This window comes from Macrotis lagotis, chromosome X (genome assembly GCF_037893015.1).
Source record: "Macrotis lagotis isolate mMagLag1 chromosome X, bilby.v1.9.chrom.fasta, whole genome shotgun sequence".
In the NCBI taxonomy this organism is placed as follows: domain Eukaryota; kingdom Metazoa; phylum Chordata; class Mammalia; order Peramelemorphia; family Peramelidae; genus Macrotis; species Macrotis lagotis.
In genome coordinates, this window is record NC_133666.1 from 146,712,464 (window position 1) to 146,729,478 (window position 17,015).

At 35.1% G+C, this 17,015-nt stretch overlaps 1 protein-coding gene across 4 annotated transcripts in view; it reads right to left on the reverse strand.

Moving 5' to 3' along the window:
- PCSK5 (proprotein convertase subtilisin/kexin type 5) overlaps window positions 1-17,015 on the reverse strand; it is a 594,760-nt gene that overhangs the window by 360,759 nt on the left and 216,986 nt on the right. For all 4 annotated transcript variants that reach the window (XR_012472398.1, XM_074206682.1, XM_074206681.1 and 1 more), the window contains exon 6: window positions 2,719-2,807. Coding sequence is in view for 3 of the 4 variants with exons in the window: in XM_074206682.1 (XP_074062783.1) it covers window positions 2,719-2,807 (89 nt within the window). In the remaining variant the exon portion in view is untranslated. The remainder of the gene's footprint in view (window positions 1-2,718; window positions 2,808-17,015) is intronic.

Here is a 17,015-nt window from a genome sequence, read left to right on the forward strand (position 1 = left end):
TAGTCATAAATTTATTTTTGCTGAGATTTTTTTTTTAGTTTTTTGCAAGGCAAATGGAGTCAAGTAGCTTGCCCAAGGCCACACAGCTAGGTAATTATTAAGTGTCTGAGGCCGGATTTGAACTCAGGTACTCCTAACTCCAGGGCCAATGCTCCACTGCATCACCTAGCCACCTCTTTTGCTGAGATTTTAAGGAAGAGTGGTCAGTCATACATCTTAGTATCTTCCAATAGAATCAAAAGTAAGGGAAACTTTCAGAGAGTGATACTATTCTCAAAGTTTGAGTAAATTTAGAGCAATTACCAACAATCAGGTATGTATAGCAAAAATTTTGCACTTTGAGGGATTTTTATAGTAATAAATGATAGTAATAAGGAGGAACAAATAAAGCATATCTGTGTATTAGGATATGGTATAGCAGAAAGAGAAGAATTTAAGGGCATAGGTGTTGTTTTCAAAACAGCAACCATTTATTAGCATAGAATTCAAAAGACAAAAAAGTATATGCCAAGTGAAAAGTTGATTAAGATAATAATGTTAGGTGATAACATCAAAATGCTTGCTTTTCAAATAAAGGGGAAGGAAAAGAGAGAATTTGAAGCTCAAAAATTTTAAAAATGAATGTTAAAAAATTTTGGTTATATGTAATTTAGAAAAAATAAAAATAAAATGTTAAAAAAAATTTATGTTGGGAAATGGGACAAGAAGTGGCATGACCCTAAGTGTCAATAAGAATCTATTTGTGCTTCCATTCTAGATGAGCAAACAGATTCAGCATGCAGAGAAAAGAAGGTTTTGAAGTAAGATGAATTCAGAGCTTGCTGACTCTCGGTTCTTTATCACTTAGTTACAGAGGGTGGGGCTAATGGCTGCCAAGAGGACCTACAAAGAAGATCTTGTACTTGCTGACACCAGAAGGAAGACTCTTTGCCCATTTCTAGACTTACACGCTGTAGATTAACAATCATAATGTATCACTGTAGATGCCAGACCACAAAACCCTGAATGAGACCGGCTCAGCCAAGAGAAGAATCAACACAACATAAGGAAAAGGCCTCTGTTTACAAGGCACAAGCTTTTCCTGGAATAGCAGCTGTGGACAGACTGCTTTGACTGTACTGGTATCTTCCCCTTGAGTTGAACTAGAGAAGTACATATATCCCCACCCCTAAGGTGCTCCTGTGTGCTACAGTGGTCAAAGGGAACTAGCTATATGAATTATTATTGTATTTTTCCCATATTATATTATTATTATTGTGTTAAATTATATATAATATTAATATATTAATACAATATTATATTATTATATTATATATTCTCCATATATTTTTGAGTTATTGCTGATGCCTTTTTATTTGAATTCTTCACTCTCTTAAGCTACCAACTCAGAAAAATTAATACCACTAAAAAAAGTGTCACACAATTTTATACTGATTTTCTTGAGTGCTTCTAATAAGCTTTCCACACACATATTGGTCCAAATCTAGGATACATTTCCCTCCAAATAAGACTCATAGAAAACCTATGTGATGTCTAAAAGAGGCTTTTATTAGTAAGTTGTTTGAGAAAGTGCTTCTCAAACTTTAAAATGTTGCAGAAAAGTAAACATTAAGTTCTTGCATGCTAAAACCATTTTTGATTTCTAGAAAAAAATAGGTTTCTCTCTAATCAGTCTATTTGTTATCATCATAATTTTGTATATTCTTTTTTGTTCTTCCTTAAGGACATCCAAATATAGACAAGGTCAGAATGATGCAGGGGAAAGAGAGCTAGATATAGAAGCAAATTGTTCTGACTTCAATTAAATACTGCCTTTAATACTTGATAGCTATATGACTAAGGGCAAGTCATTTAACCTTTCTAAGTCTTAAACAAATCTCTAAGGTCTTAAATTATAGACATGTAGTCTGATCTGCCTTCCTTAAAAGAAGGTACCCTATCTACAAATTCCTTGACATATTGGCACAAATACAGAGATATGCATACAAATTATTCTTTTCAGATAGATGTCATTTGAGAAACATGGGCTACATGTGGACCAATGTGGCATTTGTTGTTGTTTATTGTTGTTCATTTGTTCCGTTTGTGTCTGACTCTTCATAACCTCATTTGGAGTTTTCTTGGCAAAGATATTGGAGTGGTTTACCATTTCATTCTCCAGCCCAATTTACAGATGAAGAAACTGAGGCAAACAGGGTTAAGTGACTTTCCCAAGTTAAAATATTTAAGCAAACCCATAATATTGGGGTTGAATAATTAAATAATTCATAAATAATTTACAGTATTAGTTTGTTGTAACCTTAAAGCTGAAAATAAGTGAACATCTGTATAAAGTTGGAGCAGAAAGATCAGTTAAATTCTCCTCCTGTTTGATAGATTAAACCAAATCTTTCCACTGCCTGGCATACTTATTATTGAAACTTCCCACCCAAGCACCAGATGTAATGTTTCAGCACTGCAAGGTCAAAATTACTACCTTCACAGAGGGCACTGACAATCCCTATGCCAATTAAAGAGACAAGTTTCTGAGTGACCACCCCTGAAGGCTATAATTGCTTTTAACCGCATGCATATCATGACCATTTAATCCTTGGCAAAAGTTGAAGACTGTTATGCAAACAGATTTCTACCTCTGTTCAAAAAAGCTTGTTGAATGTCTTTAAGAAAAATTAAAAAAAAAAGAAAAAAGGAAAATAAGGTTCTTTGGTCTTCACATACCTCCAATCTTGGCATTGAATGCAATCCCTACTGTGCAGTGTGAGTTGTTTGCTGCAGCTGCCACTTCTCCGGCACAACGCGTCCCATGTCTGCAGGCAGAACACACACATGTTTTCTAAAGTAAGTGAAACCATCCACGTAGACCACTTGAGCTTAACCATTTGGATTCTGGGTATTTCTGGATGTTCCAGATCCAGGAGGATTACTTATGATTTCTATCACACAATTTTAATGTTTAATTATATGTTTCTTATCATTCAGTTTCATATTCATTATTCTTTAGTCCTAGGATAAACTGGGTAGGCACTCAATAAAATTTTATTGACTAGCTGACAAGGGAGCTCTTTAGGTCATCTCCTTGACAGCAGGAATCATGGGATTTATTCCTCTTTCGCGTCACCCTGTAATTTCATAGTGTTGAGCATGAATTAAACAATCAAGGAATATTGATTGTTTGATTGGTGTTGAAATCAAATGAGTATTTCTTTATATTTCAGATGAGCAAAATTCTTTGTACCTTATTAATAACACTTCAAAATACTGCTCCATCTTGCAGTTTCTCATACCTCAACTACTTCACAACCCTCTGTTATGTTAACCTCTCTGAACACAAAATCTGATATTTCCCTGAAGAAAAGCCTTTGCTTCAATTAAAGAAAATATTTATTATTAAGTGCCTATTGTGTGAAAGGTGCCATGGATACAAAATTAAATAGCAGGATCCATGACTTCAAGCAGTTTATATTCCATTTGGAAGGTAGGAAGTGATGACGTCAATGGAGAAATCTACAAAGTGTGCTCGAGTAACTGAGATTTGAGCAAGTCCATGAAATCTTTACCATGGAAGCAATCAGCTTGAGCTAAACCCTTAAGGAAGAGAATCACTTGCAATGACAGAGATGAGAAGTGTATTCTATACATGGGAAACAGCCTATGAAAATGCAAAGTGGCCAGAGATGTCAGTAAGTTTAAGTTTGGGGACCAGCCTGTAGCACTAGTGAGGCTAGAATTTAGAGTGTGCAGAGAGAAGTAATATGCAATAAGCCTAGAAAAGTAGAATGGAACCAAAATGTAGAGAGTCTTAAATGTCAGAATAATAACATTTATGTTTATTTGATCCATAATAGGGAAGCCATTTTACGGCTTTTAAGAAAGAAAGAAATAATCAAACCTATAGTTTAACAATTTTAATCTTCCCATTGTTGATTGAAAAAAGTCTACACTCATCCAGCTGACAGTCAAAGTGTTAAGAATCTTGTACCCACATGACTTTCTAGACTTATCTCACACTAAACCTTCATGATTTCTCTATGCTCCAACCAAAATGGACTGACTATATTCCCAAATAGATTTCCCTCTAGCTAAAATGTACTCAATCTCCATTTCCTATTTTTGAGTTGTCAAAAATCATACCTATCCTTCAAGGTTACCTCATATTTGATAATCTCCACATCTGGAGAACCATTTGTCCTGGATATGAATATGAATTTCCCTTAATCACAATGATCTAGCTTGAACGGATATAAGGCCAGACATATAGTCCATATTTGGATATGGAAGCAGTTACCATTATATAAGTTGTTTATGCTTGATGATACCATTTAAGTCTCAGAATTGGATGATGCAAGCTTTGTCCTAGGCCCCTACAACTGTCCAAGCTAGGGGGGCAGACCTCGCATTGCTTCCCAATAGGAGATAGAAGCTTGTGGTTAGAGCTTGCTTGTTTGTCTATTTGTGGGGCAATAGTGGAGAGTGGACAGGCGGACATAGAGTCTACCAGATAAGGGGGAGAAGGAGACTAGGAACCTGGGGAACTTCTAAGCAGATTTGGGCTATGCAGACTGAAATATGTGTGGGCTTAATCTTGTACAATAAAAAAGTTATATATCTCTCCAAGCCTCCTCAGCATCTAGCAAAGCAGACCTCAGGAGAAGAGAAAAAACCCCCAGAGCTCCTGCCTTACAATTGATGTACCTGGTAGAATTTGTCTAAGGCTAAAATCTGGGCTTGTAGTGATTTGATTTGACTTATAATTGGTGTCATGATCAGGATTGGTATTTGATTTGCAATAGCCTTCCTTGATTCTCTATGGTCAGAAAATTTTTTTCCCCTTTATTGAACTCCAGTTACATTTTATACTTCATTTATGGCACATGGTACATATTTTTATCATATTTTAAAATTAAATATATGTATATTTTTATGAAAATAAATAAAATTTCTTGTAGATTGATTTTTTTTCTTTAGTATAAAAGCCCCCTTAAGGGAAGGGTGCATTTATTATCCATCTTTGGTTTCCTGAGAGCACCTATGACAGGCCCATCAAATGGGTTTTTCTTACCATCAACTGTTTTTTCTCCTATTCATGGCCTGTTGAATAAAGTTCAAGAAAAAAATCACAAAACCTTGCTGCATGGGCTCACTACAAATTTATGTCCTGTTTGCTCAACTGGGCCCTCACTAAGACAAGGCAACCTTTTTTTTTTTCCTCATGTCTAATTAAATTATTATCTCACTCACCACACTAGCTCTTAAACCTTTTCAACCCTTCTTTATCTTCCAGTAGCTCTCTCTCTCTTCCAGCCTTCTCAACTGAGAACCTTGCTTCATGTTTTACCGGAAAAAAAAATAAGGTCACTCACTAAGAGCTCTCTTCCTTTTCATTTCACATCATCAAGATAACTTCAATTACTAACTCCTCCTTCATCTCTGTCTCAAATGGAGTCATAGTCTGACTCCCTACCAAAGCTAATAGAAGCAATTGCAGAAGCAATCCCATTTCATCTCATCTTCTCCCACAGATTGCCTGCTCTATCATTACTACTCTCATTTATTTTCCATCTCTCCTTGTCTACTGGCTGCTTCCCAATAGTCTACACACATGTTCATGTCTTTCCTACATCCAAAAAAACTTTCAGTTGATTCATTAATTCCCACTAGCTATCATCTCATTTATCTCTTCCCTTTTGTGGCTAAACTCTTTGAGAAGGCCATCTATTTTAGATACTTCTACTTTCTCTTGTCTCAATCTCTTCTCAATGCTGAGCTATCTGATTTCCAACCTCATTAATAAACCAAAACTGTTCTCCCCAAAGTTACCAATGACTTCTTAATTGAATGACCTTTTTCTTCACTCAGTCTTTATCCTTCTTGACCTCTTTTCAGCCTCTGTAACTTTCAATCACCCTCTTCTCCTTAATATTCTCTTTTCTCTAGATTTCCATCACACTACTCTATTCTAGTTCTTCTCTTTCTTTCTGACCAGTCCTTCTTCTCCTCCCTTGATGGGTTTCTCTCCACCCAGATTATGCCCAAAAACCATGGTTGCTATCTTCCAAGACTCTATCCTGGGTCCTATTTGCTTTTCTATCTTATATTTTTTCCCTTAATGACATCACTAGCTCTCATAGATTTAATTATTAATGCTATGCTGATAATTCACAAATCTACTAATCTCACCCTAACATCTCTCCTACGCTCCAAACTTTCATCTTGAGTTGCCTATGAGATATCTCAAATTGTATTTCCCATAGAGAACTGAAATTCTAAATGTAGGAAACAGAAATCTTTCCTCCCAAACTTTTCCCCATTCCCAACTTCCCATTACTGATGAAAGTACCACTAATCTTCCAGTCACTGAAGCTCACAGTCTAGGTATTATCTATCCTCAATTGCTCAATCACCTATCACTTCTTCTTTTACAATGTATCTTTTTTTAAAAGGTCTTTTTTTTTGCAAGGCAAAGGGGTTAAGTGGCTTGCCCAAGGCCACACAGCTAGGTAATTATTAAGTGTCTGAAGCCAGACTTGAACTCAGGTACTCCTGACTCCAGGGTCAGTACTCTATCACTCTATCCACTGCACTACCTAGCTGCCCCCCCCCCCACAATGTATCTTGTATACACTCTCTTCTCTACTTTGATAGAGCCACCACATGGGTGCAGTTCTCATTACCTCATGCCTAGATTGCCATAATAGCCTTTTGATTGGTTTCTCTGCTTCAAGTCTCTGTCAACTTCAGTCTATCTTACACTCCACTATTAAATTAATTCATAATACACAGGTCTTACCATGTCATCCCTCTATTCAATAAACTCCAGTGTTTCACTATCACTTCCAGGAATAAATATAAAATCCTCTGCTTAGCATTCGAACCCTTTTACAGTCTGTCCCCATCTTACTTTTCCTATCTTCTTGTATAGTTTTCTATCCAATAATACAGAATGTTATGCTCCCTTAATGTTCCCAACATAAGACACTTCCTATTTCCTGACTTTAGGCATTCTCATTGCTGTTTTATGTGTCATGTATGCCTCCTGGACCAATTGATTTCATTCAAATCTCAGCTAATTTTCTACAAGATGTTTTTTCTGCTCCCCATTATTGCTGACATCTTCTCTCTCCTGATCATCTTCAGTTTTTCTTGTATATTGTCTGTTTGCACATGGCCATTTGCATGATATCTCAGCCATCAGATACTGAGCTCCTTGACTGCAGGGGCTATCTTTTGGGGTTTTTTTTAGTAGGGGGGAGGTTGGTGGTTGTTGTTGGTGGTGGTAGTTTGGCTTTGTTTCTGTTTTTTTGTTTTTTGGTATCCTCAGTGCAGTATAGTCCCTGGTACAAAGCTGGGGGTTAATAAATGCTTATTCACTGACTGTCTTGCAAAAAGTAGATACTCAACATATATTTGTTGAATGAATGAATGAATGCAAGAAGAGAGGGCTTTAACCAGGTATTTCAAGTACAAGCAGGTATCTGAAAGGGAATTTAAAAGGATCATTTAGCCTGATTCTCTCATTTGACAGATGAGGACACTGAAACTCAAAGAAAATGTCATATATCTTATATTCAAATTTGGAATTGGAGGAACTATTTGAAATGTGTCTGAAGGCATATTTGAAGTAAGGAAGATGTCTTGCTGACTACAGGCTCAGGATTTTATTCACTATATCATTTAGCTGCCCTAAAGATGTCCATGTGCAAATCCATAAATAAGTCCATAAATTTGTCTACCTTTTGTAGACAAAATAAGAAATACATCACACACACACACACACACACACACACACACACACAGACACACACAGACACACACACATATATGTATATATATAATTGTATTGTGTATATGTATTATAGTTAACCCTTCTGCATCACAGGAGTTAAGGACCTGGCACCTCTACAATCTGGAAAATTCATATAAAATTTCTGACCCTTCTTGCATACCACAGAAGTCTTTTTCTTTTCTTTTTCTTTTCTTTTTCTTTTTTTTTAAATTTATTTAAGGCAATGAGGTTAAGTGACTTGCCAAGGTCACAGAGGTAGGCAATTATAAAGTGCCTGAGGTCAAATTTGAACTCAGGTCCTCCAGACTCCAGAACCAGTGCTCTAACCACTACACCAGTTGGCTGCCCCCAATTTTTTTCTTTTATAGGGGGGTTTGCATAACCTTATTGTAAAATTTGGGTTGATATACAATACCATACATATATTTTGTGCTTTTCTAAGTTTCTAAACTTTTTCTGTCATCTGCTGGCCTTTGTGTGTTGTCTGCAGCTTCCACAAATTCCCAAATAATTTCTTACATCAGCCCATGATATATCAATGGGGCTATCATGAGGAATGTGGAAAATTGGGAAATGGGAAAAATCATGGTATGGAAGGGAGAACTTGCTAGTTTTCAAAGGTATATAAGATATAACTATGATTTTTACAGTAGTCATTTAATGCTTAACTTATAGTAGCTTTTTTCTCTTTATGTATTTTCTCAGTCAACAGATATAAATAGCAATCACTAAAGGGAAGAAGAGTTCCCCAGAATGGTCTCTTTTGTTACAAAAAAAGGTCTTCCTATTTGAAAATGTGGGGAATGGTGAGTTAAATGAAATAACCAAGGTCATACATCTAACTAATGGCACAGCTGGTACTCATCTCCCAGTCTGTTTATTACAACCATGATGCCTCAATACATGCTGTCCTCTGGTATGGGATTTTGCTGATGAGGGTACCATTTTTGTGAAAAAGGAAAATATCTGATTCCCAGTCTCAGTTGCTGATTCATGCATTTTAAATATCAGTTAAGTAGTATATTATAGTCTGCAGTAGTAGCAGGTTCAAAATGCTGGCTCCAAAGTATTTAAACAACCCACAGTCTTCAGATGACAATGTTCATTTCTCTCTGAAAAGAAGTACCAGTCATCTTTGTTAAAAAATTTATACTCCTATTTGCACTGATTTGGCTCAGTGTTTTGACTTGGATTTAAAACAAAGTATGGAACAAAAGGATAACAGGGCAGTCCAATTGAAGTTCAAATGAATGAAAAAATTTCCTTTTATTCCTAATTCATGGAGAAAATGAGTGGTCAACAACAGCTGTACCAAGGATGCTATTTTAGTGTGAATCAACAAACAAAAAATATCCAATTCAGCATGTTTACCCTCTGAAGAGCAGGCTGACCCAGAGCATTAGAACCATCTGGGACTCGGCATATGGAAAGCCTGGATACAGCTAAGTGACAGAAGGTGAGGAGGGTAAAGAAAGTAGATTTCTGGTACCTTCCCCACCCCAAAATTAAGGACATTACAAACCCATAGCTTTCAGCTAAACATAACCAAGGTGCAGCCTAGAGAGAAGTAGGATTGGAGTAGCAAAGTCCTAGGTTCAAGCCCTGACTCTGACATGCCCTGGCTGTGTGACTGAGCAAGTCACTTAACTTCTCAGTGGCCTGAGACAATTCTCTAAGACTCTTAGGTGTAGACAGTTGCCAATTTGTATTGATTGATAAAGGGATAAATTCCTTAACCAATGAAATAAAAAATATGAAAACAACAACAAAAATGATTTATAGTTAGCCTTTCCCTTTCTCCCTTTGTCCCTCCCAGAATTCTACATTTGGTCAATAAATCATCTTTTAAAAATATCTTGTTATCTTTTTCACAGTTCTTTAACAGAGATTTCCAAGAGATGGCAACAGAAATAACAGACATTTAGTATGAACTCACATTTCCCAAGTTTTAAAGAAACTAGACAGTAGACAGATTCAGATCTTATTACAATTTTGGCTTAGAATATGACCATATGATTCTAGTGCCTGATAATTATAATATTTATTATAGTTAATTTGCTAAAAATTCATTAGTTATACAATTAATAATTACAATTATTTATTTTGAATATAGCTTGCTTTGGGCATTTATTTGCACGTTGTCTCCCTCATTATCTTGTAAGCTCCTTGAGGGCAGGGACTATCTTTTGCTTCTTTTCATATCCTCAGCACTTAGCATAATATCTGACACCTATTAGGCACTTAATAAATGTTTATTTGATGATTGATAAATTCATGAATGAGGCATAAAAGTCATACAATATGAAGTCCAATGGAAGAGATTACAACTGAGTAGGACAAAGGAAAACTCAGCAGATAGTGTCGGTCCTGGAGTCAGTAAAACCTGAGTTCAAATTCAGCCCCAGATACTAGTTGCATGACTGTGGCAAATCATTTAACCTTGCTTACCTCACTTTCCTCATGTGTTAAATGAGCCAGAGAAGGAGATTTCAAAATATTCCAATATCCCTGCCAAGAAAATCCTACCCCCCCCAAATAATAGGATCACAAAGAGCCAAATATGATATAGAATGACTAGACAAGAAAAATGAGCCATCACAAGATTTAGACCAAAAATCAGCTGGGTTTAATTCACAGATTTCTTATGCCCAAAGAGCAACCAAACTGTGCAACTACTAGGTTAATATATACCCAAAGAGATTATAAATGTGCAAAAGTCTTTATAGCAGCTCTTTTCTTGATGGAAAAATATTGGAAATTGAGGAGACACTCATCAGTTGAGGAATGGCTAAAGAAGCTGTGATTTATGAATGTAATAGAATACTATTGTGCAATAAGAAATGATGAGCAGGCAGATTTCAGAAAATTTTGGAAAGACTTGCATGAACAGAAAGCAAAATGAGCAGAACCAGGAAAATATTTTACATAGTATCAGCAGTACTGTGTGATGATTAACTATAGATGGCAGTTCCTCTCAACCACATAATGTACCAAAACAAGTAAAAAGAACTCATGATGAAAAATGCTGTCCACATTCAGATAAAGAAAGGATGGGCTCTGAAAAACAGTGGTACACTAGAGAAGAGAATGGCAAATCATTCTAACATATTTGCCAAGAAATTCCCAGGGACAAGTCCATGGAGTCACAAAGAGTGGGATGTCTGAAAAACTAAACAAGAATGATAACAAGGACTTGAGAGTCCTTATGGAAAAGTAAATTAGCTGACTTCAGACTCAGAATACCTGGGTTCAAATTCTACCTCTGAAATATATTAGGTAATTTATTCAACTTCTCAATGTGCTTGACAACTAAGAACATAAATTGTGAAGAAGTTAGCAACCAATTTGACAAGAGAATTTCCTCATATAATATTTCCCTCTATCAATTAAATCACAAAACCAGTCCCTATCATTTAGCAAGCAAGGACATAAGGGATCAAGAATTTCAGAAAGCAATGCTTTCTTGCCCACAAAGATGTCTGAGTTAATTGCTGAATAGAATAGAAGAAATGTTGAAATTAGCATCAGAAGATATGATTTACGGGTTAATTGTGAGCTAAGTCTGATGGTCAATAACCTAAAGGATCATTTTGGAAGGGTAGCAATCATTCCTTGGGGACAAAGTCAAAGTGACTTTCTAGGGATTTTGGAAAACACAGGATTTTAAAGAACCATTACCCAATATATTTCTCAGCTACCAGGTGACATTCCTAATTGACATAGGGTCAATTGTTATTGAATATCCATCATATATGAGAAGTTTTCATTTTGGAAGGTGTTTGAGTATAATTTGCCCTTTTAACTGAAATTATATTTGTCAAAGAATTTTGTTTAGGATACAAAATATTTGGGGAAGAAAAGAATATAGAAGTTTATATGTATATTTGCTAAAAAGGGATCTAAGTGATGCAGGAGATAGAGTCCAGACCTGGAGTCAAGAAGATTCATCTTCATGAGTCCAAATCTACTCTCAGACACTTCTTGTGAACTTGGGCAAGTTACTTACTCATATTTACCTCAATTCCTCCTTTGTAAAATGAACTGGAAAAGGAAATGGCAAAGCAATCCACTATTTTTGCCAAGAAAACCCCAAAAGGGCTTACAAAGAGTCAGACAGATGAAAAAGGAATGAATAAATAATTTTATAAAGGTCATTTTAAGTAACAATTTCTAATTGCCCATGCTTTGCAGTCTCAAATCTTGAATGCAAACTAGCATTTTTGCATCACAATTTTGGGTTTTTTTTAGTTATGATCCTATTTAGTTTGACATTGAGTAAGGGAAATGGGACTTTATTCTTTTATTACTATTGATGACAATATATTGTTCCATACTTGCATGATAAATTATTCAACTGGAGTTGGAAGGAAGAAAACTGATGGGAATCTTAAAGATGAAAACTAAGAAAGAAGGGAGTACACCCTTAAAACTGGAATGATACCACATCTCCTATGCAAGAACTTACTGAAGCTCATTAGGAAGGAAATAACTTACACAGTGAGACACCTTTAGGAAGCCAATTAAGATAATGCTTTCTGAATGATTGTAGTTACCCATACTCTGTGGAGTCTTGGCATCCATAGCCTATTCATCCTTTTGATCATTGTAGAAATAGTTTTCCTTCAGCATTAGACAAACCTAGTTTCAATTCAATCCAATGAAAAGCAGTTATTCATCACCCCTTATGTAACAGACACTGAAGGTACAAAGAAAACAACAAAATTATCCTACCCTCAGGGATGTTGCATTCTAGTGGGGGGAAACAAATGTATACATAAATAAGAATAGGCAGAACATAAACAGAATAAATAGAACATAATTTTGGCAAAAATTAGGGTGATAAGAGCACTAATGAACAAGTCTAGAAAAAAAGACCTCTTTATAGGAGATGACTCCAGACAATCATTAAGGGAAACTTGAAACATAATTACCATTATTCAAAACTGTAGTCAGAAAAAATGGTACAATACATATACAATACAATGCAATATGATACAATACAATACAGTACAATACAATACAATACATAACACAACATAATACACTCTCAAGTCTGTTTTTTGGGAACATGGTAGTATTATTGGCAAGGTGGAATGGGATGTGGAGAAGGGTACAATAAAGATGGGGAGGAATGTCAATAAAGCAGGTTAGAGGATGGATGCTGTTAAGCCTTTAATTTTGCTCCTCAGGAAAAGATGAGAAATAGTCTATGGAAGATAAAAAACAATTACCTAGTCTAAATATTCCAAGGCTAATTTAGCAAGATTGTAATGTAGTGGAAAAGAACACATGACTGGGAGTGAAAAGACCTGGTTTTGTTGTGGTACCTTGGGTAAGTTTTTGTTTTCTTGGAGTCTCAGTATTCTAAAAATCTCAGAATCCTAAGATAAAGTTCAAACATGAAAATATATTAATAAAAATTGTGTAACAGATTATATGTTTATATGTTATATTATATGATTATATGTTTAACTCACTGATATTAACATTAGTGTATCATATTAATGTGCTAGAAAATATGAAAAAATATAAAATTAGTGTATCATGTTAATGAGCTGAACAATGTTTTTGCTGACTGATTAAAATCGTTGTGATCCTAGATACAGGTAGGTACTCTTAACTTGGGGTCAGAATTTGCTGTTTTAAGAATATATTTTGGGGCAGCTAGGTGGCGTAGTGGATAAAGCACCAGCCTTGGAGTCAGGAGTACCTGGGTTCAAATCCAGTCTCAGACACTTAATAATTACCTAGCTGTGTGGCCTTGGGCAAGCCACGCAACCCCATTTACCTTGCAAAAAAAAAATCTAATCTAAAATCTAAAATTATATTTTGAGACCTATTTAAATAATGTCTTTTGTGATCTTACATATTTCAGGCTTTGAATTTTAAAAGTATTATTTTGAGAAGGGATTTATAGGTTTCAGCAGATGCCAAAGGGATTCTTGACTCAAGAAAGGTTAAAAAAAATCAAAAACAAAAACAAAAACAAAAAAATCTCCTATCCCAGAAAATGTTTTTTAAGCTTGATGTAAAACTTCTCAAAATCAAAGTATTTTTCTTTTCTCTTTTTTGGCATGGATGGGAGAGGGAAGGAAAAGTGGTTAGTGAATTGTGCCTAAAAATATTTCCTTATTTTTTGCCTTAAAGTTTGGGGTATCTTAGACAAAATGGTTAACAATATTCTTGTTCATTTGGTTCTAGAACTCTAAATAACTTGTAGAAAACCAATTAAAAATATAGTTTTCATCAAAGCATATGCCCATATAGCTGTGTCTATAAAAAGAGAGAGAAAAAATTATGTCTGATATCTTCCAGAGACCTGTGCTGGAGCACTATGACAGTAGAAAGAATAATGAGTCTGGTGTCAAAGGCTCTGGGTTCAAATTCTATAAATGCTAATCTACAGGGATTTTTCACAAAGACCTTCATCTTGTAGGGCTAAGCTACCTAACCTGAAAAATGAGGATGCATGGGTGAGAAAACCTCTGAGGTCTCATTCAGTTTTAAATCTATTATCTTATGGTCATATCCTAACATATTCCAGCCCTTAGAACAGACCAGGAAAAGAGTTTTCTGAGGTATAAAATGATTGTAATAAGAAAGACTTTTCCAGGAAATATTTATGCTTGCCTATAATGCCATGGGCTGTATGGTAGAACAGATTGGAAACTAATAGGACGTCCTTTTATACTTCATTTTGTATTGGAGCATAACCTGGAAAGGGTGTTAAGAGGTTATGAGGGTCAAAAGGAGTTAAGAGCTAGTCTAAGACTCCTTTATCCTTCCGAAATGATGACTATTTTGACAAAAAAGAAACCAAAAATCCAGTTTCCCCTTCATCTGATTCTTTCCCTCATTTAGTGACAATTTTTGTTCAGGTTCTCATCATCTCTCTCCTAGATTAATCCAATAGTCTTCTTCCTACTGGATCTCTGGAGAGAGGAAGGAACTAAAGTTATTTAAAGTCTGCTAAAACATTTCTTCCTAATAATCTGAAAAAAATAAGTAGGATAAATTATTATTCCCATTTTATTGATGAAGAAACAGACTCAAAGAGATTAAATGAATTTTCTATGCTTATAAAGTTATTTAAATCCATATCATCTAATGCAAAGTTAAATATCTTTTTCATAATACTGAAACATATGCATAAATATCTATCCATAAATAACTCTCAATATAGATTAAGGTCTTCACTTTTTAAAACCTATTGGCTTTTATACTGAGATTTATGCAAACTTTTATCTGACTCCATATTACCCAGAGAATTCAGGCTATCTCTATCATATCTCCCCTCATAGAAAGCAAGTTCACAGTATAAGAGGTTTAGAGTTGGAAGAGACCTTAGAGTTCATAAAGTCCAACCCACTCATTTTACAAATAAGAAAACTGAGGCATGGGGAGGTGAAGTGATTTTTTCCCACTGTCATAAAACAGCTGTTTGAGGCAGGATTTAAACTCAGGTCTTTCTGACTCCAGGCCTAATGTCCTCTTCACTGTTATCCAGGTAGGTGCCTCTTATCCTCCCCATAGTCTTTTGATTTATAAAACAATGTGCTGAAAATCATGCATTATATAACTAAGGTTTGCTAATATACTTCCAGAAAACCAAAAACAAATAAAAAACAATCTGCTTTTTTAAAGAATGTCTTTTCCATAAGACATCTGTCTGATTCTCTGAGATGAATGTCACCTGAAATCCCAACAAACAGTAGCAAATGAAATTTTTTCTTTTTCTAGTAGTAGAAATATCAACATTTTCTTTAATAGCTCATAGGATTCAGTTCTTAAAAGAGATTTTAATTCCATCTAGTCCAAATTCTTCATTTGACAAATTAGCAAATCCCAAAATATTTAACTGATTTGCCCAAGGACAAAAAGGTAGCAAAATGAGAACTAAAATATGACTTCTCTCAATCCATGTTTAAAGATCTTTCCATGAAACACAGCTAATTTTGTTATTTCTTTCAATATAATATGTTGTTGTCTCTAAAGAAATACTTTCTATCATACATATGTCATATCCAAATACTCCAGGCCGAAGTTTCTCTCTTCTAAATTGATTTGCTTATAATGTGATATTATTTTAATTAAAAATGAATCTAATAATTAGAGCTCAACCAAGCATAGTAGGTACTGAGAGGCCACTACAAATCTAAAGATAATGAAAGAAATAATGACCTGTATCAAATTGCAGTTTTGATTTTTTTTCAGGTCTATTTCTCCTCAAAAACATTTCCCTTTTCAAAGCTGTATGCTGAAGAAACATAATACTGCCTAGATAGTATAATTTATTTTATGAATTCACATAATATTTCAACCTGATATATACATGTATTTCTAGGTGGATTTCCATTTTAACAAATATCATGATGTCCAATTTGACAAAATGGGGTTATTACCATGTTCTGACCTAGACTAAGATAGTTTTTGTGATTTAGATATACCAAGTTCTCTTGAATTAGAAGTCTGGGTTATAGTTCCTGCACATTTAGCAATCAATCTATTGAACAGAAATATTTCCTTTTGGTAAATTATTTAGGCATGGTGATTATTTTGATACATGCAAAATGCTCTGTAGTGCACAGTGGGGAGAATGAGGATATGTAGTCACAGGATCTGGATTCCAAGTTCAGTTCTGTTACTTTCTAACAACCTGTGTAGCCTTGGGCTAATTATTTAATATCAATTTCTTCAGCTGTAAAATGAGAAGGATTTGATTGCCTCTAAGGTCCATCCCAGAACTAAAACTTTGTTCTGTAACATTTCACTAGATTTATGGGCCCTCCTCAACAATATGTATTACTACTCCTCCACATTTTCTCATGCTGAGGCACTGTTGCCTCAGTTTCCTCATAGAAGAAAGTGGCCTTTCTGTGATTCCTTTAATATATCAAGTATACCAATATACAAAGCAAGCAATCTGAATGTTGTTTCTCATTCTTGCTACATGACTGGCCCTTATCTTTATTCAGGTATGTTTGTCCCCAGATGACTTTGATATAATCCTACTGCATTTGTAAATCATAACTTGGTGCAGTCTACTTATAACTATTTGCATTTTCCACTGCCTTTTGGACCACTTGCAATTTTTATTCCTCTAAGGTTGTGCTATTCCATGGTTCATGGCCACATAGCATCAAAAGGAAAATATTGCTATTACACATATGGACATAGCAGCAGTGGAGAGTTTGGGATCATTGAAAGCATAGCATAATTTCCCAAATGACAT